Raw genomic sequence first — 24,754 nt, 5'->3', positions numbered from 1 at the left:
TCGGTACGGTGGCACAGTGAATTTGATTAACCTTAGGAAAAGGAGAAGAAGACGAAGAAGAAGCCAAGGGACCTTAGGAGCGTGAGGAGGAGATGGAGGGATCTGTAGGAAAGCAAAGAGTTGAAGAAGCACTGAAAACATGAAACTTAAAGAGAGCTTGTTGGACAAAGAAAGAAGATGAGCGAAAGAAGGTTGCTCTAGAAAACAGAAAGCTCAGAGCAATGTAAGTTTGTTCTCTTGAGGAAATGTAAATGAAAGCTTGGTGGATAAAAATGCAGCAGACATTTGTTCTCTCAAGAAGATTGAAAGAATTGTAACCAGAAAATGAGAGCTTATTTGCACAAAGAAACCAACCTGGAACATTGTTCAAGAAGCTGAGGGCATCAAGAGATAGTAGGAGCTGGCTGTCCCAACCAGTGTATTAGAGAATGATTAATACCAAATTACAGAGCACTAATCAAGATTAGCTGAGAAAGAAAGAAGCCAAAAAGTCAATAGAGCCTTCTTATCATAAAGAAGATTGAGGAGTTAGCACTTAAAACTTATTCCCGTCACCCGTACGTAAATGACATCTTCATGCGTAAGTTTCTCATGTTCCAGAACACACAAATAACTTGAACGAACCGTTCTTTCCACACAAAATGTGAATTGAAATGTCAAGTGTGAATGACATCTTCCTTCTTAACTTCCCACTTTCCTAAACACAACGACTTACCCAAACAACGGTCCTTTCTTTCTTTTCTTACCTACAAAAAAGGTACCCAAGATAGACTTATATTTAATTTAGCCACATCTATCTCCTCCACTTACTAGTAGCGTAACTAACTGGGGTCATCGTTCTTGACTTTGAAATCTGAACTGTTCAAAGCTTTTCAATTATTACCTAATATTTGGTAATAAACAAAACACAACAAGCGTTAAAAAGTGAGCCGTCGCATTATCTACAAGCCAGACAAAAAAACAAATCTTTGTAATAAATAAATACTATGTATTAAAAAGCCGTCGTCTTTGAATAAATAAGACCATCTCCATCCCATAAAAAATAATATTAATTAAATTGTTTTGGATCTTTAAACTAAGACATTGTGTTTTTTTAAATGTTTTGGTGAAGACATTTATTATATAATTTCTTAAGTTTAAAAACATTCAAAACAATTTAGTTAATATTTGTCTATTATTTATTTTTTTTTTTTTAATTTGGAGACATTTCTTTCTTAAAAATGAGGGATGAAGATTGAAGATGCTTAAAGCCCTTCTTGCACACGGCTTTGTACTATTCCCTCCGACTTGATTACAAAACAAAAAACATGACTTTTTAGTTTTTAGTATTTTCTCCGATTTGATTACTTCATTCAACAAAGTATGAATAGTCGTCCATAGCAAAGAAAAGTCCACCTTGATGTTCCTCATTCCCCTATATATTCATTTTCTAATACCACCTCCTTCTCTAAGTCTAAACTCTTCATTCTTCATTCTTGCCTCTCTTCTCTCTCTTTTTTCTCTGTATCTCCTGACCAAGTTTACATTCTTACAGACTTTAAAACTTCTTTTTTCTGCCAAGAAAATCTAAAAGACAAAAACTTTTTGGGGAGGAATGGATTACAATCCAAATATTCCACCTTTAGGAGGTGGTGGGAGTTTGAGAAGAAGCATAAGCAGAAGTGTAAGCAGAGCAAGTAGAAACCTTGAAGATATCTTCTCAGCTGGTTCAAGAAGAACTCAATCAGTCAATGACGACGAAGAAGCTCTTAAATGGGCAGCCATTGAGAAACTACCAACGTACAGCCGTCTCAGAACCACTCTCATGAACGCAGTTGTCGAAGATGATGTCTACGGTAATCAGCTAATGAGCAAAGAAGTTGACGTGACCAAGCTCGATGGTGAAGATCGTCAGAAGTTTATTGACATGGTTTTCAAAGTAGCTGAGCAAGACAACGAGAGGATCTTGACGAAGCTAAGAAACAGAATCGACAGAGTTGGTATCAAGCTTCCGACAGTTGAAGTCAGGTACGAGCATTTGACGATCAAAGCTGATTGCTACACTGGTAACAGATCTCTTCCTACGCTTCTTAATGTGGTGAGGAATATGGGAGAGTCAGCTTTAGGCATGATTGGTATTCAGTTTGCTAAGAAAGCTCAGCTTACGATCCTTAAAGATATCTCTGGTGTCCTTAAACCTGGTAGGATGACACTTCTGTTGGGTCCTCCTTCTTCTGGTAAGACTACTCTTCTGTTAGCTTTAGCCGGTAAACTCGATAAAGCCCTCCAAGTTAGTGGTGACATAACTTACAATGGTCACCGTCTCGATGAGTTTGTTCCAAGAAAGACCTCTGCTTACATTAGCCAGAACGATCTTCATGTTGGTATCATGACTGTTAAGGAGACTCTTGATTTCTCTGCTAGGTGTCAAGGTGTTGGTACTCGTTATGGTAAGTGATTATTCAAATCTTGAAATTAACTTTGTTTTCAAGATTCAGTTTTGTTTAATGGTTTGACGATACCTTCTTGTAGATCTGTTGAATGAGCTTGCAAGAAGAGAAAAGGATGCTGGGATATTCCCTGAAGCTGATGTTGATCTCTTCATGAAAGCTTCAGCTGCTCAAGGTGTTAAGAGCACTCTCGTCACTGATTATACTCTCAAAGTAAGTCTCACCTCTCTTCTTATAACTTAGCTCATCTTATACTCTAAACATTGAACCGAGCTAAACCGTTTTTTTTTACAAACCAAAACCGAATTTCATGTTGTTATAGACTGTTTTAGGTTCATTGTTTTATGTATGACAACGATATAACCAATAACTAGAATACTTCTTTTGTGTATTATACTGACTCTGTTCTGTAAAACAGATTTTGGGGCTTGACATTTGCAAAGACACTATAGTTGGAGATGACATGATGAGAGGTATCTCCGGAGGTCAGAAGAAACGTGTCACAACCGGTGAGATGATCGTTGGTCCTACGAAGACACTCTTCATGGACGAAATATCCACTGGTCTTGACAGTTCCACCACATTCCAAATCGTCAAGTGTCTGCAACAGATCGTTCATCTCACAGACGCAACGGTGCTCATGTCTCTCCTACAGCCAGCTCCTGAGACCTTTGATTTATTCGACGATATCATCTTGTTGTCTGAAGGTCAGATCGTGTACCAAGGACCAAGAGACAACATTCTTGAGTTCTTTGAGAGCTTCGGGTTCAAGTGTCCTGAGAGAAAAGGAACAGCAGATTTCTTGCAAGAGGTTACTTCCAAGAAAGATCAAGAACAGTACTGGGTGGACCATAACAGACCTTACCGCTACATTCCGGTTTCAGAGTTTGCAAGCAGATACAAGAGTTTCCATGTTGGGAAGGATATATCTAACCAACTTGCAGTACCATTCGATAAGTCTCGTGGCCACAAAGCGGCTCTTGTGTTCGATAAGTACTCTGTCTCAAAGAGGGAGCTTCTCAAGAGTTGTTGGGACAAAGAGTGGCTTCTTATGCAGCGAAACTCATTCTTCTATATTTTCAAGACTGTTCAGATCATCATCATCGCTGCAATCACGTGTACACTCTTCCTCAGAACTGAAATGGACACAAAGAACGAGGCTGATGCTAACCTCTACGTAGGAGCACTGCTATTTGGAATGATCATCAACATGTTTAATGGGTTTGCAGAGATGGCTATGATGGTTTCAAGACTCCCAGTGTTTTACAAACAGAGGGATCTCCTGTTTTATCCATCATGGACCTTCACACTTCCCACTTTCTTGCTCGGGATTCCAACCTCAATCTTCGAATCAACAGCATGGATGGTGGTGACTTACTACTCCATCGGTTTTGCACCTGACGCGAGCCGCTTCTTCAAGCAGTTTCTCCTAGTGTTTCTGATTCAACAAATGGCTGCATCCCTCTTTAGGTTGATTGCTTCTGTTTGCAGAACCATGATGATTGCTAATACTGGTGGTGCTCTCACTCTACTTCTCGTCTTCTTGCTTGGAGGCTTCCTTATTCCGAAAGGCGAGATTCCTGACTGGTGGGGATGGGCTTACTGGATATCTCCTCTTACCTACGCTTTCAACGGTTTAACTGTCAATGAACTGTTTGCTCCTAGATGGATGAACAAACTGGTGAGTGTAGTTACTGCTTTATTCTGCATTTAACAAAGGTATATCATTTAGCTCTGAGTCTCACTATATTTGGAAACTGCAGGCTTCTGACGGCAAAACAAGGCTTGGAACCATGGTGCTTAATACTTATGATATCTACCATGAAAAGAACTGGTACTGGATTTCAGTTGGTGCCTTGCTTGGTTTCACAGTCCTCTTCAACGTTCTTTTCACCTTGGCACTTACCGTTCTCAACCGTAAGTTTCTCGTCTCGCATTCACTTGTTTCACCAAAAGCTAAAAACAACAGACTACTAATAGTTATGTTTCCTTGAAAACTACAGCTCTTGGGAAGAAGGCAGGTTTACTTCCAGAGGAAGAAAACGAAGATGCCGATCAGAGGAAAGATCCAATGCGTAGGTCTTTGTCTACTGCAGATGGGAACAGAAGTAAGTGCATTTCTTTACTCTGCTTAGATGTTCTGTTTCTTCTTCTACTCTTTTGTCTCATTCTGTTCTCTGTTTATCAGGAGGAGAGGTCGCAATGGGGAGAGTGAGTAGGGACTCTGCGTCTGAAGCATCTAGGGGTGCAGGCAATACTAAAGGAATGGTTCTTCCTTTCACTCCTTTGGCTATGTCCTTTGACGATGTCAGATACTTTGTTGACATGCCTGCGGTAAGTAACCTTCTTTACTTGAATCTTCACAGCAAACCAAAGGAGAAATAGATGACTAAATGTATATATGTTTTCTGATGGTACAGGAAATGAGAGACCAAGGAGTTACAGAAACAAGACTGCAACTGCTTAAAGGTGTGACTGGTGCATTTAGGCCAGGAGTCTTGACTGCGCTTATGGGAGTGAGTGGTGCTGGTAAGACTACACTTATGGACGTTTTGGCCGGAAGGAAAACTGGCGGATACATCGAAGGAGACGTGAGAATATCAGGATTCCCAAAGGTTCAAGAAACATTTGCTAGAATCTCAGGATACTGTGAGCAGACTGATATACATTCCCCTCAAGTCACAGTCAGAGAATCTTTGATCTTCTCTGCTTTCCTTCGTCTTCCTAAAGAAGTTGGCAAAGAGGAAAAAATGATGTTTGTGGATCAAGTGATGGAACTAGTAGAGCTGGACAGTCTTAGGGACGCCATTGTTGGTTTACCGGGTGTCACAGGGCTTTCCACGGAGCAGAGAAAGAGACTGACAATTGCAGTGGAGCTTGTAGCTAACCCTTCCATCATCTTTATGGATGAGCCAACTTCTGGACTAGACGCTAGAGCAGCTGCTATCGTGATGAGAGCGGTAAGGAACACAGTTGACACTGGAAGAACCGTTGTCTGCACCATCCATCAGCCTAGCATTGATATCTTTGAAGCCTTTGATGAGTTGATGCTGATGAAGAGAGGAGGACAAGTGATCTACGCAGGTCCATTGGGTCGTAACTCACACAAGGTTGTGGAATACTTCGAAGCCTTTCCCGGAGTTCCCAAGATTCCAGAAAAATATAACCCGGCTACTTGGATGCTTGAAGCTAGCTCACTCGCCGCTGAGCTTAAGCTTAGTGTTGACTTTGCTGAGTTGTACAAGAACTCCGCCTTGCACCAGTAAGTTTTAAGTTCTTTTCTTTCTAAAGCTCATTGCTTCTCTGATTGATTGATGAAAATATAAGTACTAATGAAAACATAACAATGCAGGAGAAACAAAGCTTTGGTGAAAGAACTCAGTGTACCACCAGCAGGAGCATCAGATCTTTACTTCGCTACACAATTCTCACAAAACACATGGGGACAGTTCAAGTCATGCCTATGGAAACAATGGTGGACGTATTGGAGATCACCAGACTACAATCTTGTCCGGTTCATCTTCACATTAGCGACATCTCTCTTGATTGGTACCATCTTCTGGCAAATAGGAGGTAACAGGTCAACCGCAGGAGACTTATCAATGGTTATAGGAGCATTGTACGCCGCGGTTATTTTCGTTGGAATCAATAACTGTTCGACAGTACAACCTATGGTTGCAGTGGAGAGAACTGTGTTTTACAGAGAAAGAGCAGCAGGAATGTACTCAGCTATGCCATATGCCATCTCTCAAGTCACTTGTGAGCTTCCTTATGTTCTTGTTCAAACTGTTTACTACTCACTCATCGTCTACGCAATGGTTGGTTTCGAGTGGAAAGCAGCAAAGTTCTTCTGGTTCCTCTTCGTTAGCTACTTCTCATTTCTCTACTGGACTTACTACGGCATGATGACTGTTTCCCTCACACCAAACCAACAAGTCGCTTCCATTTTCGCCTCAGCGTTTTACGGTATTTTCAACCTTTTCTCTGGTTTCTTCATTCCAAGACCCAAAATCCCAAAATGGTGGGTGTGGTACTACTGGATCTGCCCTGTCGCTTGGACCGTCTACGGATTGATCGTGTCGCAGTACGGTGACGTTGATACACCTATCCAAGTTCTTGGAGGTGCTCCTGGCCTTACCGTCAAGCAGTATATTGATGACCATTATGGTTTCAAATCAGACTTTATGGGACCAGTAGCGGCCGTCCTTGTTGCTTTCACCGTCTTCTTCGCATTCATCTTCGCCTTCTGCATCAGAACTCTCAACTTCCAAACCAGATAAAACCAATCTCAAAGTCTCTTTATTTTTGTATCATTTGTGTTACATTACATACATAAGCTATATCTCTGTTCTAAATATGTATTGTAGTTTCTTTTAACGGATTTTTTTACAACTATTTTATTTATAGATGACGACGAATCAAATCGGATGTAATATAAATATACCTCATTTTTTGTATGAAAGAGACAAATCCACATATATCTAATATGTATTTTACGATACTTACCAATAAGAGAAAAAAGACAACACAATCATCAAATCAGACTCCTCCTTTGTTTGTTTGTTTGTTGATATTGTAAATCACACAACTTCTAATAGTCAAAAACCAAAAGAAATTTAGTTTGATGTTCTTAATGATAAGTTGATAACATTGACATCTTTTGATTACTGTCTAATGTGTGTGGTTGGTTATTCAGATTCATAAATACGTAGCTTATTCTGAATTACGAATATATATATACATACTGGGATAGACCCCGCTGGGCCTCAGTGAAATCTGGCCCATTAGGAATTAAAAAAAATGCAATTATGGGGCGTTCCGAGAATTGAACTCGGGACCTCTCGCACCCTAAGCGAGAATCATACCACTAGACCAAACGCCCATTGTTGCAAGGCAGCCTCGGGTAAACATATTTATCTAGTACGAAAGTTCAAGTATTTTTTTACCAAATAATCTCTACCTGGGGAGAAGTACTAAAATAAAGAAAGGAGAACATGGCATGAAAATGAATAGCATGGTCTCTAATGACAAGACCATATAAGAAACAAAGCTAAATTGTACATAACTAGATAGTGACCAAAGCTGTACAACGTGGAAAAATATTTAAGTAAATTTGGATTGTTTGTTACAAAATAATAGTAGAAAATTTATATATTCTATACATTTTATAAAAATATATATATATTTAATTTATTTAAGTTCATGTTTCTATTTCGACCCGGAGTCGGTACTACTATTTTGGTTTGGATACAATATCAAATTCGTTAATTATATATTCGGTAAAGACTAAAAAACAACCCAACAAAACTTATATAGATCTGTGATGTGGTATTACAAATTGATGTGATCGTGTTTAAAGATCTTAATATATCAAATTTACAAATTGCAGTTATTGGTATCCCTTTATAATAAAACGGAAGTAAACAACATTGTTTTTGTAGACTATATAATTTTAATAAGTTGGTTACAATTACAAATAGATTATACATTAATTGGTTACAAGTTAAATAATGGATTCAAGAGAATATTTCAAATTGATAAATTAATTGGTTACAAGATATATAGTGGGTGCAACCGAAATTTATTTTCGAAAGATTTTATTGCTAGAGCACGTTGTTTCCAAAAATCTTAAAAGAGGATATTCCAAATTTATTTTCGGTAGATTCGACAGATTTTATTACTAAACCACATTGTTAACCAACTTATTAAAGAGAATAAAAATATATTGTTAAGCATAAAAAAGGAATAAAATCTTGGCAATGTATCACACTTAATCGTAATTTCCGAAACATTAATCTGCAATTGAATATAAAATCTTAATGAGAATCTTCCAAACTTTCAATATTAATCATGCAAATCTCCTTTCACTAAAATACATAAAACGGAAGTACACAACTTATTTAGTAGACTATATAAATTTTATAAGTTGGTTACAAAATAGGTTATAGATTAAATATAGGTTGATTACAAAAAAAAGGTTATAGATTAACTGGTCAATCTGGGCTATATGAATACACTTAAGAATATCCAAAAGAATCCTCTTAAAAAATATTCCAATAATTTATACAATTTCTAAAATAAAATCTTTAGTATTCCATGTATTGTTACAAAGTATATACTGTTAGGCATAAAAAGGAATAAAACTTTGACAATTTATCAAACTTAATCGTGATTTCTGAGATATTATTATGCAGTTGAAAACAAAATCTTACCTAAGCACGGGTCATATTAAAAAACTTTCACCAAACAAGTTCAAAGTTTAAAATAAAGACAAACAACAAACATAACAATTTCTCATACATAAAATTACAAAATTAACAATATAAATTTATAAAATAGGTGCTTTTTCAAGCCATCATATTTAGCATATGATTTTATTACATAATGTTTTATCCAAAAAAACTATTAAAACAATAAATAAATTATATTTTATTTTAAAATTATAATATAAATAAAATGAATTTCAACCCGTGCTCTAGCACGGGTCCTAATCTAGTAACATGTTATTATAGATTAACTTTATATGTGAAAATTACAATTAAGTTATGTATATGTATATTGTCAACATTATACACTTAATATTGTTTTTTTCTAGTGAATATTGTGTATAAAAAATAAGTTTTAGCCAATTAAATAGTTTGTTATTGTTTTTTAAGATTTCTGAAACAATAAATAAAATTTGTTAAATAATTTCATTAAATAATTTGAAAATATTATTTTATTATTTTGTAAACAAATATAATCTTTTCTTTTGTTAGTTATTAGATTAATTAAAATATAATACATTTTTCGTAATATGCCACATCAAAGCAGGTTAAAATTCTAACAACATTGCTTAAATAAGTATATAGATTTATTTTTAATATATAAGCAATATTGTATCTTAGTTCTAAATATATCTGTCATTATTAAACGATTTAGATATTTAAATATATAATCTTAGTTTTATAAATAAAATGAAGTTTTAGAATTGTCCTAATAGTTTGTTCTTGTTTCCTAAGATTTTTGAAACAATAAACAGAATCTGTTAAATAATTTTATTAAATCATTTAAAAATATTGTTTTATTATTTTATAAACCAATATAAGAGATACAAAAAAAAAGATTAACATTCAGGGTGTCTTATTGGTAAAATATCAATAAAAAAAAGTAAAATATGTCAACAAAAAAGGAAATAAAATATATTAGGTATTGTATTCCTTTGGGTATATTCATTTTTTTATTAAGTTTGGGCCTCGAAATCAAACTTAAAAATATAAATTTGGGATTTTTTAGATATAGATTTAGCATAATTATATATATATATATTATATAATGAAAACATCACAAAAATTTGGTCTTAGGCTTCAATTGGTAACCCCAATTTAGGAAAAGGTTGAGAAAGAATGTGATATTTCTCTTTATTCCACAATTTTTTTACCATTTGAAAGTAATATTTTTTCCTCCACATACCTCTACATTCTTCAAAAAATAAGGAACAATTGAAAAAAATGTTCTTCCCCAGAATTGATGAGGAACAAATGGAAACAAAAAGGGAACAAATATTAAAATCCGTTTTTATTTTAAAATAAATAAAAATATGTTGTTATATAATTTTTCAAATTTTTAATATAATAATATTCATATATTCACAATGTATTGACAGAAAAAACATATTTGATATAAATTTCATGTTAAACGAATCTTAAGGCTCTATTTCAAAACTATATGAATCGTAATATAAATTTAAGAGACTCATGTTTATATCGTAAATAAAAACTAAAAATGTTTTAAATTACTCTTAAAATTTTTTTGTAGGTTAATATTAATTATTAATATGACATATGACATATCTAAAATTTTATTTACAAATTTTATTTTAAATCAAATGTGAAATTCATTATATATACAATAAAGTAGTATTAATATTACTATTGAAATTTGATTCATTTAATATATTTTAAAAGATTTTTTTTTTTTTACCATTTACTATTTTGTTCATTCTCTGTAGATTTTATTTTCATTACTCAAAAATTGTTTATTCCGTTATGCATTATCTTTTTTATTTTTTTTCTTTTTGTTCTTCTAGTGATTACCAGTAGGAGCTTTAGATTTAGTGGTTCCTGTGCAAATGCATTTGTTGCACTTGTGAATCGCCGGGGCTGACCATATTGAAAATTATTAATCACAAAAGCTATACCAAAATCGATATTTTTCAGTTTTTGTATAATTTTCGTGCAACATTTTTTTTTGCTGTTTTACAATATTCTGTAACAGTTTACTGATCATGGATACGTAAAAACAGTATTAATTAAAGATTTGATTTGAACATACTCCTCCACTACATTCCTTGTACATTATACAATCCGTCTGCCCATTCCTTCAATCCAACAGTCAATACTACATTCTCGGTTCCATTATATTTATGTATCCTTGATGGAATGTAAATTCTAGTATACGATGTGTAATATTATTTTTTTGTCCTTTGTGTGACAGAGAAGTTATCTGCATCTATTCCCATGAAATTCTTTGCTCTCTGTGCCTCCTACTCTATTAGGAATCCTGAAGTGAATTCCGGTCAGGTTGTAGTCTATCTTATATGCTTCCTAAACAACACCATTTGTGTATTTTTCATGTGTTTGATTCTTAATATTTTTTGTTCTCAGCTGGAACTCGAGTATGAAGGGTTAGTCCATTGGTTATTCAATGTAAATCTCCCACTATCTTGGACTCAAAGACCTACCATAGTCTACAGTGTGGCTCCGATTTATGAAGCTTATTGTGTGTCTTGCAAGATCACAATGGAAGGAAACCTTGAAGCAAGGATCCCAACTTTAAGAATGACCAACTGTTCAATAGACATAACACGAGTTGCATCTATAATCTAGAAAAAAAATGTTAAGTGTCTAAGAGTTTTCTTACATTTTACCAATAGAACCTAAATATCCATATTATAATTAAAAAAAAGTTTGTTTATAAACGTTTTGAAGAACACGATATTTCATATTGACATATCGAAAGCATCCGTAAAAAAATTATAAAAAATAACCGTAATATGTCTAAAGACTATAATAAATTTTTAATTTTTCTTTATATTTTGTTAAGATCCTTGTTATTATACCGAAGTCAAAGAAGAAATAAACAACAACTTTGTTTGATAATTAATAATAATCAACATAATTATTTATAAATCTGTAAATAATTATATTTAAAGTCTATACAATAAAATTATATCTTATAAATAGTAAAATATTTTATTATTTTCGTAAAAAAATGACATAAAATGGTAATAAATCTCAGAAAAGGATTTGTATCCCCAAAATTGTAATTGTAGGGGATAAGGATTATGCACCTAGTTTGACAGTAGGAATTAAGGAGAAATCCATTTGTTACCCAAATCCTCTTAATCTTATCATCATCATCATATAGATGCATGAGTACATGCCAATATGTTTATTTAAGAGAGCATAAACACATTATAAATCTCTGAAATCTAAAGCACTCACACAAACTTCTCATAATTTATTTATAAACAATATATAAATATATATATAAACAGGCTCCTCCTCCATCTCCTTCTCTCGCTCTCTTCCCTCTGTTTGCTCTGAAAGCTTTGTCCTTTTTTTTTTTTTTTTTTTTTTTTGATTTTACGGCTAATCTCTTATTCGAAACTATTCGTATTCTAAAGAGAGAGATTTGAGATAATAGAGAGATAGACAGAGAGAGAGAGAGATCCAAATCAGAAGCAATCTTTTGCTTTTCTCTGTTGTTGTGTGTCTCTCTGTTAAGATTCGTATCTCTTTTCTCCGGCAAACTCACAGCGGCGATCCACTCTTTTGTCTATGGTGGTTTTCTTGTCTTATTATTCTGCGTAAGAAACAAACAAGTTTGGTTCTGTAGTTTTGATGAATGTGATCCGGTTCCTATAAGGTTTGAATATGATTCAAAGTCTCGTTTTTTTTTTTTTTTTTTTTTTTTTGGTTTCGATTTGAGGCGATAGATCTGGTTTTGTGTTTGTTCTTTACGAGTGGGAAGTTTTGAATTTTGTAATTGTTTTTTTTTTGTTTGTTTGTTTGCAGGGTAGTACTGAGTTTGGTGTTGTGAAGCTTTGAATCTGTTCTGTTAATTTCATATATTGTGGTGGAGAGGTTATAAAGAGATGAAGAGGGATAGAGAAGAGGTTTACGTTGAAGCACGAGGACCTACTCTTTCCTCTCGAGGAGAAACGTAAGCTGTCTTAATTCTTGTTTTGACTATGCTTTTTTTTTTTTTTTGTACGGAAGTCAAAAAATTGTGTAGGCTGATGTTAGATATTCTTATTGCTTGTGGGGATTATGAAATTTTCATGCTTTGGTTTGTTTCCTAGGTTGAGTTGAGTCTTTTTTATCTTTTGAAGTCTATGGTTTGTTCCTGGGGTAGTTACCTTATAGGCTTAAGCAAAATTACTGCAGTTCTGTTCTTGGCGTAAACGTCTTTTTGAATGCAGTTTAGTTCTGTTTTCTAGGTTGAGTTGAGTTGTATAATTGTTCGTGGGTTAGTAGTTACCTTAAAAGCGTAGGCAAAATTATTGTAGTTTTGAAGGGGCAAACTAAATCGATTGTTTTGAAGTAAATGCGGAAAGCAACTTAATGTATATTTGTGTAATGCAGAAATGGTAGGCCCTTAACGATTGGTGGAGGAGGGATAACAACAGGTGATGCTTTGACATATCTCAAAGCTGTCAAGGACATGTTTCAAGACAACAAAGAGAAATATGAAACTTTCCTTGGAGTCATGAAGGACTTCAAAGCTCAGAGGTAATTTCCTTCCTGTTCCCTTCTGTTTGCTGTTTCTTCTCACCGTCCTGATTTCTTTATGTCTCGTGTTGGTTGTAGAGTTGACACTAATGGCGTCATAGGGAAAGTGAAAGATTTGTTCAAGGGATATGACGACTTGCTTTTGGGTTTTAATACCTTCTTGCCAAAGGGGTACAAAATAACTCTTCAGCCTGAGGATGAGAAACCTAAGAAGCCAGTGGATTTCCAAGTAGCTATTGAATTTGTCAACAAGATCAAGGTAAGTATCTACTGATGTATTAAATCAAGTTTAGTCATGATCTAAGCAGTTAACATCACTGGATATTTATTCCTCCAGGCGCGATTTGGGGGTGATGACCGTGCATATAAAAAATTCCTAGACATCTTGAACATGTATAGAAAGGAAACCAAGTCTATCAAGGAGGTCTATCAAGAGGTATATTAACAGTAAATGTCCATACTGTTGATTTGCTCTAGATTTCTTGTGATTCATTTTTCTAATTATCCATCTATTTTTACAGGTTACTCTGTTATTCCAAGGCCATGAAGATCTGCTTGGGGAGTTTGTTCATTTCTTACCTGATTTCCCAGGATCAGCTTCTCTTAATAACCCTCTTTTCGGAGGAAGGATCACAGTACCGCATGAAAGAAATTCTCCATTTCCTGTCATGCATCCAAAGCATCTTGAGAAGGTTTTTCTTAAATTATTCTTTCTTAATGATTGCTCATATAATTCACAGCGTAGTTAATAATGTTTCTAATTGATGTTCATGGTTTAAAGCCTGCTTTATTATAGCTATGCATGCTTAGTATGGAAAGTATTAACATCCTTTGAGTGATATCTTAAGAGCAAGATAAATATTGTAATTAAGGCACAGTTTACAGCAAATAGATGACAGAATATATATGTTTGAGAAACTTGATGGTTCAGAGTTTGTGAAATGCTGATACAGAGTCTTTCCTGTCACAGAAGATAAAATTACGGAGTAGGCATGATGAGTATACGGAACACTCTGATCAACGAGAAGATGGTGACGAGAACCTTGTGCCTTATTCTGCTGGTAATTCTCTGGGAAGTGAGTCCTTGAATCACTTGTAGCATTTTTATTTTATTTATTTGCATTTGTAATTATTATGACTTGGCTTAGCGCCTGGTGAGAGCATGATAACTACATATATATGTCTGCCATTTTTCAGTGATTTTGATACAAAGAAAATTAGTATATATCTACGTGGCATATTGATATCTTCTATACTGTGGTCATTGTCAATCTTGTCCGGGTCAGTAGTTACCTGGTGCTAAGGTCCAACGATGCTAATATTGGCAGAATCCCTTGCAGGATATCTGAAGGTAGATGACACCGAGGGGATTCATGATTATGAAAATAACGGGGGTCTTGAAAAAGATCCAGAAAATGATAGAGTTGCAGCTTTTGGTATAGACATCGGAAGTCAAAAAAATCTACTGTCTACTATTCATATGGCCAAGGCAATAAATGAACTGGACCTTACTGACTGCGCACAATGTTCACCAAGTTATCGTCGCCTGCCAGATGATGTGAGCCCTTCTTAACTTAATCATATTATCTACAGTTGCTTTTGTGCTCTAAGATCTTACGGTTGGCTTTCTCTTGTGTAGTATCCCATTCAAATTCCAAGCTACAGAAATTCACTTGGTGAAAAGGTACTTAATGATCATTGGGTATCTGTCACGTCGGGGAGTGAGGATTACTCATTCAAACACATGCGCAAAAACCAGTATGAAGAAAGCTTGTTTCGATGTGAGGATGATAGGTAAGACATATATAGTATATTAGGTTCTCTTGTATTTCCTCCTATATCTTGATTAGGAGTCTTTCGATTACATTGGTGAGTTCATGATTGTTTTCTAGTCAGTTCAGTCTTACCTTCCAATATCACTAAGTTGTCTATTACTTGTGTGGATATTGTGGTTCTTTTTTGCTGACAATATTAGTTTCCATAAAAACTCTACTTCCATCTGATTTATTAACTAACTTATATGGTTTCAGGTTTGAGTTGGACATGTTATTAGAGTCTGTGGCTGCAACCATTAAGCGTGTGGAAAGTCTTCTGGAAAAGGTCAACAACAACACAATCTCTATAGTGACACCAATTTGTATTAGAGAACACTTATCAGGCAAGTAGTTATCTGACAGAATGTGGCTGAATGTGGCTGTGATATATGTGTGTCTATTATTCTTTTACTTGGGCTAGTGACCTTATATGTGACTATTCAACAGAGCTGAACCTAAGATGCATTGAGCGGTTGTATGGGGATTTTGGGCTTGATCTCATGGATTTTTTGAACAAGAATTCTCATGTCGCCTTACCGGTGATACTAACACGCTTGAAGCAGAAACAAGAAGAGTGGGCTAGGTGTCGCTCTGATTTTGGGAAAGTATGGGCTGAAGTATATGCTAAGAATCATCACAAATCACTAGATCATCGTAGTTTCTATTTCAAGCAGCAGGACTCCAAAAATTTGAGCACAAAAGGTATGTTTTCTTGCAGGACTATAATCTAATTATTTTTGGATTTCGAACCTTATTTATGTTTTCTTAAATTAGAAATTTACTTGTTTGGCTGCACTTGAAGCTAATTCCATATTAGAAATGTCTTTCTCTACATAGAAAAAATGATGAAACGAAGAGAATGTCGTTTATAATTTAAGTGGAAAATTGCAGCAACTGAAGTTGGTTGTTATGTCCCAAATACAGGTTTGGTGGCGGAAATTAAAGATATCAGCGAGAGGAAGCATAAAGAAGACCTGCTTCGTGCCATTGCTATTGGAACTAAGCCCTCTTTCACCCCAGATGTGGAGTATAGTTATACTGATACACAAGTCGATGCTGACCTATATCAACTTATTAAGTATTACTGTGAAGAAATATGTGCTACTGAACAGTCGGATAAAGTCATGACGCTGTGGGTAACCTTTTTGGAGCCCATGTTTGGCGTTCCTTCTAGGTCTCAAACTAATGAGACAATGAAAGATGTTGCAATGATCGAAGACAACCAAGAGCACCATGATGCAGGTGAGGCGGTGAGGGAAAACACCGGTGACGGTTCTCTGGCCTCAAACCTTAAACCGTTAGTAGCTCCAAAAACGCCTAAGAAAGAAGACCCAAAAGTACAAGGAAGCTCTTTTGCGCAAGATTCCCCAGTCAAGACACCAGAAATCATTCAGCAAGATAAACTGCACAGTGGTGCAGCTATAACTAATGAGGTACTGCTGGTGGTAGAGCGTATTTTAATGAACGAAAGTTGCTTAAGTTTGTTTCTTTATGAGACTTGAGAAATGTCCCTCTATGTGAAAACGATAGTAATATATGTTTTTGTGGCTGTACAGGATAGCCAGCCTTCCAAACGAGTGTCACCCAAAAATGATTTGATAATGGACGGTGGAGAGAATCATAGCAAGGTTAGCGATGTGTCAATGGGAGGGCATAAGGTTGAGCGAGAAGAGGGTGAATTATCTCCCACTGAAAGTTTCGAGCAAGACAATTTTGAGGGTTATAAAGAGAATGGTCTCGAGCCTGTGCAGAAACTGCCAGAAAATGAAAAAAGTAGTGAAGACCGAGAAGACAAAGAGGGTGCATGTGGTACTGAAGCTGAAGCAAGGAGCAATGCCCTCCCTGAAGATGATGAAAACAAAATTACTCAGAAGTTATCAGAAGGGGATGAAAATGCCTCTAAAACTAATGTCTCAGCAAGCAAGTTTGGTGGCCAAGTTTCTTCCGATGAAGAGCAGAAAGTAGCTATGAACTGTGACCAGCATGATAGTGTGGCTGAGAGTGAAAACGAGGCTGGAGGGATGGTTAATTCCAACGAGGGTGAAGATGGATCGTTTTTAACATTTTCAGAACGGTATCTGCAACCTGTAAAGCCCCTTGCAAAGCATGTTCCTGGGACACTGCAAGCAAGTGAATGCGACTCCCGGAATGATTCTCGAGTTTTCTATGGGAATGATTCATTTTATGTGCTTTTTAGGCTTCATCAAGTAAGTGCTTCGAAACAACCTTCTAATGTTCCTGAAATGTCAATAGTCTTCTGTTCAAACAGCTAATTCTGCTGATTTTCCAGATGTTGTACGAGAGAATACAATCAGCAAAGATACATTCAGAGAGGAAATGGAAAGCTCCAGATAGTACATCTACTGATTCGTATACCAGGTGGTTACCTTTCTTTAAGCATTATTTGTACTTTTTTGATTAAAAAAAATAAGGTTGTTTCCTAACTGATATTTGGAAGCATAGGTTCATGGATGCCCTTTATAATTTACTTGACGGCTCTAGTGACAATACAAAGTTCGAAGATGAATGCCGTGCTATCATTGGAGCACAATCATATGTTCTATTCACATTGGACAAGCTAGTTCAAAAGTTTGTTAAGCATGTAAGCTTCCATTTTACCTGCAACTTGTTATTGCCTTGACTCTGCTTCTGTTCCTCTCCCTTTGTTTCTGTTCTGTACTAATCATTGAAGTGGCTTGGACATGTTTTTAGCTTCACGCAGTCGCAGCTGATGAGACAGACACCAAGCTTCTGCAACTATATGCATACGAGAACTACAGAAAGCCAGGAAGATTCTTTGATATAGTGTACCATGAAAATGCTCGAGCCCTTCTCCATGATCAGAACATATACAGGATCAAATTTGTATGCTTCTCTTCATCTCATGCTATGTGTGGACACCTGTGTATATGTTCTCACATACTAATCTGTCCTTGCAAAATTTTGTGCAGTCATCTGAGCAAACTCGTCTCTCGATTCAACTTATGAACAGCGGGAATGATCAGCCTGAAGTTACAGCTGTGACAGTGGAACCAGGTTTTGCTAATTATCTGCAGAATGACTTTCTTTCGTTTGTCCGTGATGAAGAGAAACCTGGACTATTTCTGAAGAGGTAAATGAAGAAATGATAAGAGCATAACTTAAGTTGTGAAAGTACAGTTAGTTATCATTTTATCATACACTCTTTTCAGGAACAAGGCGAAATTAAGCAGTCCGGATGAATCTTCAGGGTTGTCGCGTGCAATGGAAGGACTGAGAATTATTAACGAGGTTGAATGTAAGATTGCTTGTAGTTCTTCCAAGGTAAAATACTGTCTTGTCAATCTATAGCATTAATAATCTTTTTCTATTTTCCATGTATATACAATTACAATGAGAGTTTACATATGTCATTAGGTCAAGTATGAACCGAACACAGCAGATCTTTTGTATAGAAGAAAGCAGAAGAAAGCAACACAGAATCCAACTGGCCTTGACAACGTTAATAAAGCTTCTGGTAGCAGTGAAATCTCGAGAGAGAGAAGAATATCGCGTTTTTACATCATTCTTAACCGTAGACTTGTTGCCTTGCCTTACTTTAAGAACGTAAGTAACCTTCTTCTCGCATAATCCTCAATAATGGCTTATTCGCGATAAAAAGTAAATAGATGTAGATAGTATATTTGTGCAGGTGTGAAGTTCTTGGCTGAGATATGCAAGCATCAATAGTGGTAGAGAAGTAGAGACCAACTGTATTTGACGAAGATTCTTGCATCATTTGGCGCAAAGAGAGATTCACATGGCAACCATAGTTTTTTTTGTTGTTTGAAATCGCGTCTGGAGCCGCCAGTTTTGGTGTATAGTGTTAGAATATATATCTAAGGAGAGATGCTAATTCAGAAACTTTTTTTTAGTTCATTCATTCAACAAATATTGGATATTCCGTCTAATGTTATATTTCAGTTATAAATCTTATATGTCATTTCTACTTTGAAACAAATATTAAATAGGCGCTATTATCCTTTTGCTCAACCGCTTCACTTGATTTCAAGGTCTAAGCTCTCAACAATGAGATTAGGTTTTTTTATTTTATTTTAACTTTTTACCTACTTCTTTTCCGGCACAAATTTGACCTTCAATGGAGTCTAGGAACATTGATTAGGGGGTTTTCTTCCACTTGACTCAAGTAATCTCAGATCAATTAAACTAGAGCTGTCAAAATGGGTTGTTCAAGTCCACTTTAACCTGAATGGACTAATAGGTGGGCTATTGTTACAGAGAAACTGTAACTCAACTGAAATTCAAATTACAAACACCAAATTGAATCGTCGTTCATGAAACGAGAATTCAAAATTTCATGTGATAGAGCTTGGAAGAAGAATCAGCTCTAACAACAATGAAACAACAAACCCTAAGAGATTTCAGAGAGAATTGAAGAAGAAGATGATTACACTTTTCAATATTTTTCTGGTTATCCCCTTTAATTAATTCCTTCTTCTCCTATATAACTTCAGCTCTCGATCTAGTTCTTCTTCTCTCAACCTTAACAGCCAATAAAATTCTCCCACATGTCCAGCAACTCCTCTCCTTCTCACGTGCCACACATGCTACTCTTCTTATCTCTTTTCCTGTACCAAATCCTCCCTCTTTAGAAAACCTTGACCACAAGGTTTATTGGCCTGAAACTTTGTACAAAGCAGAAGAATCTCGCTAAGGCTGATCTGTAACCAACTGCAATCATCTGTATAGAACATCAAAACGAAATGTTCAATCTCTTCCAAATGCCCAATTTATATTTAAACATCCAAGACTTTGGAGATAATCGTTGCTTCCACTTATAAGGCTTGACACATGTTGACTGCTCACAAAAGTCAGCCATTACTGAATAGAAATTATCAAAGAGTGGACTCGAAGCTTTTGCCACAACAGGTTGTTGATCCTTAATGACCAAAGGCGAATCAAAATTCTTTAACAACGTTAGCAACAATTTCTTCCCACCAACAGAAGGTTCTTGCTGAACCATTTGCTCTTCTTCAGAAATTGCTTGGTCAGATTGAGGTTTAGCTTCCAAAGAGACTAATAACAGTTCTTCTGCAGGAACTTCATGAACAACTCTCACTTCTCGCTATAGGAAACTAGGACAAGGAGAAAGCAGAAGAAGTTTTCTATGCTTCTTGAATCCTCCAATTTGTGTGCAAAGACAACATTCATTGTGACACTTTAGGTGGCTAGTTTCTGCAAGCTTAGAATCCATCTTGAATTTGAACATCCAAGACTTGCAACATTTGTTTTGCTTTTCCTTACTCTGCAATCTAATAGAAGAACCAGTTGAATGCTGAAACAACACCTTATTGTTTTGTTGCTTTGTGTCATCATTTTCCACTTTAAATTTTAACTTCCAACACTTCAAGCTTTTTTCCCTCTCCACCTTTTCTTGTACCACTGGAGAACATTGGTCAAATATGTGATATGCACTAGGCTTAGTCGTCCCACAATCACCCACTGCTAAGACAAAACTTGTGATGTGTCCTCTTGAAGAACAAACAACATCGTGTGATATCAATTCTGAACTTTTACCAGTCAAAGGCAACATTTTAATCGATTTTGGGGCATAACTTGCTTCATGTTGCTTCAACAGTTTACTCACACCATAATGTTCTTGTTCAACCGGTTTCTTCTTATGAGAAGGTTGAACTTGACTCTCCTTCAGCTTATTAAGCTTTACAACCTTCACATCTCTGACAGAGCCTTGTCGAATACCCTGAAGAAGAACCTTTTTCTGTCCAAGACGAAACTGCATCACTAACTTCTCAAAATCACAAGTTATTGGCCCCAATGTCTCCAACCACTGCTTACCTAACACCATATCACACCCACCTAAGGGAATTACCATAAGATCAGTCTGAAATTGTGTACCTCTAAATTCCCATTGAAACTTATCAATTTCAGCATCAACCTTCAACATTCTCCCATCACTTACTGAAACTCGAGCCATACTTTCAGGTTTTAAAACACAGTTCAACTGCTCAGCTACCTTAGGATCCATGAAGTTGTGTGTAGAACTTGAATCAATGAGTATATACAACACTTGCTTCCCATAAGAACCCTTCACTCTCGCTGTTCGACGATCATAGACTCCTGAAATTGCATTAACTGAAACATGAGCTATAACTACGGTTTCTTCCGATGCTACCTTCTCCACCTGAACTTCTTTTGATTCACTACAAGCTTTATTGTGAGGCTGAGCTATAGTATCCATAGGTTTCTCTATAGTAGGAATAAGAACTGTTTTATGAACAGGCTCTGGTTTGGATGATAAAATCCTTTTATATTGAACTTTTTTCCGATAAGCTTAAGCTTTCTCATACAATCTTTCCACCAATAAGCATTGTTGAATATACTTGGGTTGAAACATTGATATGATCATGAGACCATCCAAGACGACCCTTGAGTCTTGCTCAACACGAACGAAGTCAAAGATCAACTCTTCCTACCAAACTGCTATTTGGGATGCATTCTTACCGCATCTAGAGCATATCTCGAAGTTGAATCAGTCCAATCAGAGTTTAGGTGAAGGAGTTATTCATTTTACAAATCAGGTGAACTCATGGCTACGCGACTTAGACCTACGAGCATTCAAAGGAGGATTCCGACCAAGCCAGAAGTACTCAAGCTATGAACAAAACTGTTCTGAAATCTTGATCCATCCTAGAACCACTGAGAATTGGAAGCACGTTAAAATCAGTTCATACTTGAAAGATATGAATATTTCAAGTCAGTGGATCTGTCCTAGTTCCATTTTCGCGTCTGAGCCAAAGATCGTGTTACACAGACCAACTCAGAATCAATTTGGACACGAAATCAACTGGAAGATGTCAATGGATCTCTTATGTATCCAACAAGCTCAAGAACACAAGATTTGGCCAACAAACCACAGAGTTACGTCCCATTTGCCAAAGGAGGTGGATCTATTTCTTAACTTGATGAGTTTCAGGTCCAGTTGGTTTAAGAGCTTCCAGAATTATGTTTGGCAACCAGGAGTTGTTTTCTACTAAGTCCAAGATGAAGAAATGATACAGCCCATGCTGTTTCTCATCAGCAAATTGGATCAAGGAGTCAAAGAGAGTTAAAAAGATCAAGGAAGTACTTAATGGGCTAATACAAGAACTTATGGCAAAAGAGAGCATGGGAAATTATTTTGGGGATGATACCTATCAAGTCCAGCCCACTTTGAACCTAATTCAAGTACAAGAAAGCCCAAAATAATCACTTTATTTTGTGGTCAAAGAAGAGTGACGAAAATTGAGATACATGCACCTAGAGTCACTTTGGAGGAAGGGATACATGCACAAGAATTGGGTCTTCATTCAACCATCTATCTTAATTGTTTTTTTTAGTTTTAAGACTAGTTAATACTTGGCTTTGTTACCAAGTTTTCTTATCCTATATAAACTCATGTAAGATCATTGAAATAACAATCCAACTTTTTATCAAAACCTTTTCTTTTTGAGAGTGATTCTCTTCTGTTCTTTGTGAACAAAACCGATTGCTTGGTGTGATTCCAACAATCAAAACCGACTACTTGGTGTGATTCCGATAGTCAAAACCCCGATCTCCTTGGTGCGAGGCTGAGAGATCTGATCTTTTTGGTGTGAGGCTGAAAGATCAAACCGGTATATCAAGAGTCTTTCCGCAACTCTTGTGCAACCATTCATTCTACCATCCTTATTCTTGAGGCTTCGTCGTCTTTAGAATCAAGGTGTCTCTATCAACCAACTCGAAGGTGTCGAATCCTTGGGAGGATCATATCAAACATTCTAACATTCTAACATTCAGCTGAGTATCAGTGTTCAGCCATGCTAAGTAAATATCAACCAAGTAATCTTCAGATAATGTCACTTTGTCGCTAATCAACTCAAATTTTATATGATACTTCTCAATTTCTTCTGTTTCCTGCAACTGTTTCAGCTCTGCAATAACATCCACTAGCTTATAATAGTATCCTTGTAACAACGTTTTGTAAAGTCCCCAATTACACCTAACATGCTTCCACAAAACTGATTGTGAAATGGATTGGAAACAAGTAGCAGCTAGAGCATCTAAATGCATTGAAGCAAGACTAACTTTGAATTCATCCATAGTATTATCAATTAAGAAGAACTTTTCGATCTTGAACAGCCAATCCTTGATTCTATCACCATTAAATCTGAGGGAATCTAATTTCTCCAAACGTGTAGCATCAAAATAATTGTTCCTTGACGTACCAGATCCACCAGTGCTAGCGTAATGATTCTTGATCGGTTTGGTAGTTACAAGCCTTGAGAATCGTCCGACATTGTGAGCTCCAATCAATTCTTCTGTATTGCTAACCACCGATTCAAACAATGCCGATCGAGTCTCCATCATAGCTTCACGAACAACCGCCTGATGTTGTTTCACCGCCATTGAAACGAATCCGAGGATGACACAACTCTGATACATTTGTTACAGAGAAACTGTAACTCAACTGAAATTCAAATTACAAACACCAAATTGAATCGTCGTTCATGAAACGAGAATCCAAAATTTCATGTGATAGAGCTTAGAAGAAGAATCAGCTCTAACAACAATGAAACAACAAACCCTAAGAGATTTCAGAGAGAATTGAAGAAGAAGATGATTACACTTTTCAATATTTTTCTGGTTATCCCCTTTAATTGATTCCTTCTTCTCCTATATAACTTCAGCTCTCGATCTAGTTCTTCTTCTCTCAACCTTAACAGCCAATAAACTTCTCCCACGTGTCCAGCAACTCCTCTCCTTCTCACGTGCCAATAAACTTCTCCCACTTAACAGCCAATAAACTTCTCCCACATGAGTCCACACTCGTCTGAGTTCGGCTCTAATACAACTTATAACGCCCGACTGCAACCTCTCGGTGGATCCTATATCCCAGTCCATGGGCCCACTTTTCTTAATGGGCCTCATGTTCTCTCATTAGGTCCATGAGCCCATCCATATTCGACGGTCAGTTTGCTACGTCCGGGAGGTTTTAAAGACTTGTTACCATCCCTACAAATCACAACATGATCTTTCCCTATGCTTTGTCCTCACTCGCAAAGTTCCGACAATCACTTCTCGAAGGGTCACCCAACCTGAAACTACTCCAGATCAAGCACGCTTAACTCTAGAGTTCGCTCAGGATCCTTGACCGAAAAGATAATTTCACTTTGGTGACATAGGTGACCAAATCAATTCTTTTACACCTCTACGCAAGTCTCTGAAACTGGGGTGTCACAATTCACCCCCACTAACATATCGCAATGTCCTCGTTGCGCACCAAGAGCATCACCGCCTGACGGTGTGAGCCCACTCGACTCCACACTCGTCTAGGTTTGAATCTGATACCACTTATAACGCCCCGACCGCCACCTCTCAATGGGCCCTATGTCCACTTCCAGTCCATCGGTCCATTTTCCTTAATGGGCTTCACGTCCTCTCACTAGTCCCATGAGTCCATCCATATCCGACAGTCGGTTTGCTACGTCCGGAAGGTTTTAAAGACTTGTTACCGTCCCTAAAAATCACCACATGATATTTCCTTAGGTTTTGTCCTCACAGGCACAGTTCCGACAACCACTTCTTGGAGGGTCACCCATCCTGAGACTACTCCAGCTCAAGCATGCTTAACTCTGGAGTTCTCTCAGGACCCTCGACCGAAAAAGTAAGTGCTTTTTAGTGACATAGGTGGCCAAATTAATTCTTTTAAACCTCTCTG

The 24,754-nt window shown here is 36.5% G+C and overlaps 3 protein-coding genes, 1 long non-coding RNA gene and 1 other non-coding gene across 8 annotated transcripts; 3 read left to right on the top strand and 2 right to left on the bottom strand.

Moving 5' to 3' along the window:
• Window positions 1–10: 10 nt before the first annotated feature.
• Window positions 11–6,891, top strand: LOC104700760 (ABC transporter G family member 36). The gene is made up of 8 exons (XM_010416333.3): window positions 11–2,429; window positions 2,512–2,642; window positions 2,848–4,110; window positions 4,193–4,346; window positions 4,433–4,537; window positions 4,618–4,763; window positions 4,850–5,691; window positions 5,782–6,891. The coding sequence occupies exons 1-8, from the start codon at window positions 1,595–1,597 to the stop codon at window positions 6,707–6,709; spliced, it is 4,404 nt and encodes a 1,467-aa protein (XP_010414635.1). The 5' UTR covers window positions 11–1,594; the 3' UTR covers window positions 6,710–6,891.
• Window positions 6,892–7,239: 348 nt separating this feature from the next.
• TRNAP-AGG (transfer RNA proline (anticodon AGG)) lies at window positions 7,240–7,311 on the bottom strand. The gene has a single exon. It is a non-coding gene; the product is annotated as a tRNA-Pro (tRNA).
• A 4,421-nt stretch (window positions 7,312–11,732) lies between these two features.
• LOC104700759 (paired amphipathic helix protein Sin3-like 5) lies at window positions 11,733–18,997 on the top strand. Of its 4 annotated transcripts, none has more exons than XM_087457997.1 (20): window positions 11,733–12,338; window positions 12,488–12,635; window positions 13,058–13,204; window positions 13,283–13,463; window positions 13,542–13,640; window positions 13,726–13,896; window positions 14,175–14,280; window positions 14,545–14,762; window positions 14,844–14,998; window positions 15,235–15,362; window positions 15,466–15,720; window positions 15,943–16,451; window positions 16,575–17,225; window positions 17,309–17,397; window positions 17,482–17,620; window positions 17,731–17,883; window positions 17,970–18,130; window positions 18,210–18,321; window positions 18,415–18,603; window positions 18,689–18,997. In XM_087457997.1, the coding sequence occupies exons 2-20, from the start codon at window positions 12,568–12,570 to the stop codon at window positions 18,692–18,694; spliced, it is 3,537 nt and encodes a 1,178-aa protein (XP_087314123.1). In that variant the 5' UTR covers window positions 11,733–12,338; window positions 12,488–12,567; the 3' UTR covers window positions 18,695–18,997. The 4 variants fall into 4 exon arrangements, with proteins under 4 accessions (XP_087314123.1, XP_087314121.1, XP_087314124.1 ...); XM_087457995.1 differs by having other exon boundaries at window positions 11,742–12,338; window positions 18,676–18,997; XM_087457998.1 differs by having other exon boundaries at window positions 11,808–12,338; window positions 14,175–14,265.
• A 303-nt stretch (window positions 18,998–19,300) lies between these two features.
• LOC147941065 (uncharacterized) lies at window positions 19,301–20,401 on the top strand. Its single transcript, XR_015561707.1, has 2 exons — window positions 19,301–20,004; window positions 20,095–20,401. It is a non-coding gene; the product is annotated as an uncharacterized LOC147941065 (long non-coding RNA).
• A 2,399-nt stretch (window positions 20,402–22,800) lies between these two features.
• LOC147941064 (uncharacterized) lies at window positions 22,801–23,442 on the bottom strand. The gene has a single exon (XM_087458372.1). The coding sequence runs from the start codon at window positions 23,440–23,442 to the stop codon at window positions 22,801–22,803; it is 642 nt and encodes a 213-aa protein (XP_087314498.1).
• Window positions 23,443–24,754: the final 1,312 nt, after the last annotated feature.

The sequence above is a fragment of the Camelina sativa genome, chromosome 7 (assembly GCF_030686135.1).
Source record: "Camelina sativa cultivar CO46 ecotype springtype chromosome 7, ASM3068613v1".
NCBI lineage: Eukaryota > Viridiplantae > Streptophyta > Magnoliopsida > Brassicales > Brassicaceae > Camelina > Camelina sativa.
The sequence above is the reverse complement of the archived record's forward strand: the minus strand, read 5'-3'. Positions and strand labels throughout refer to the sequence as shown.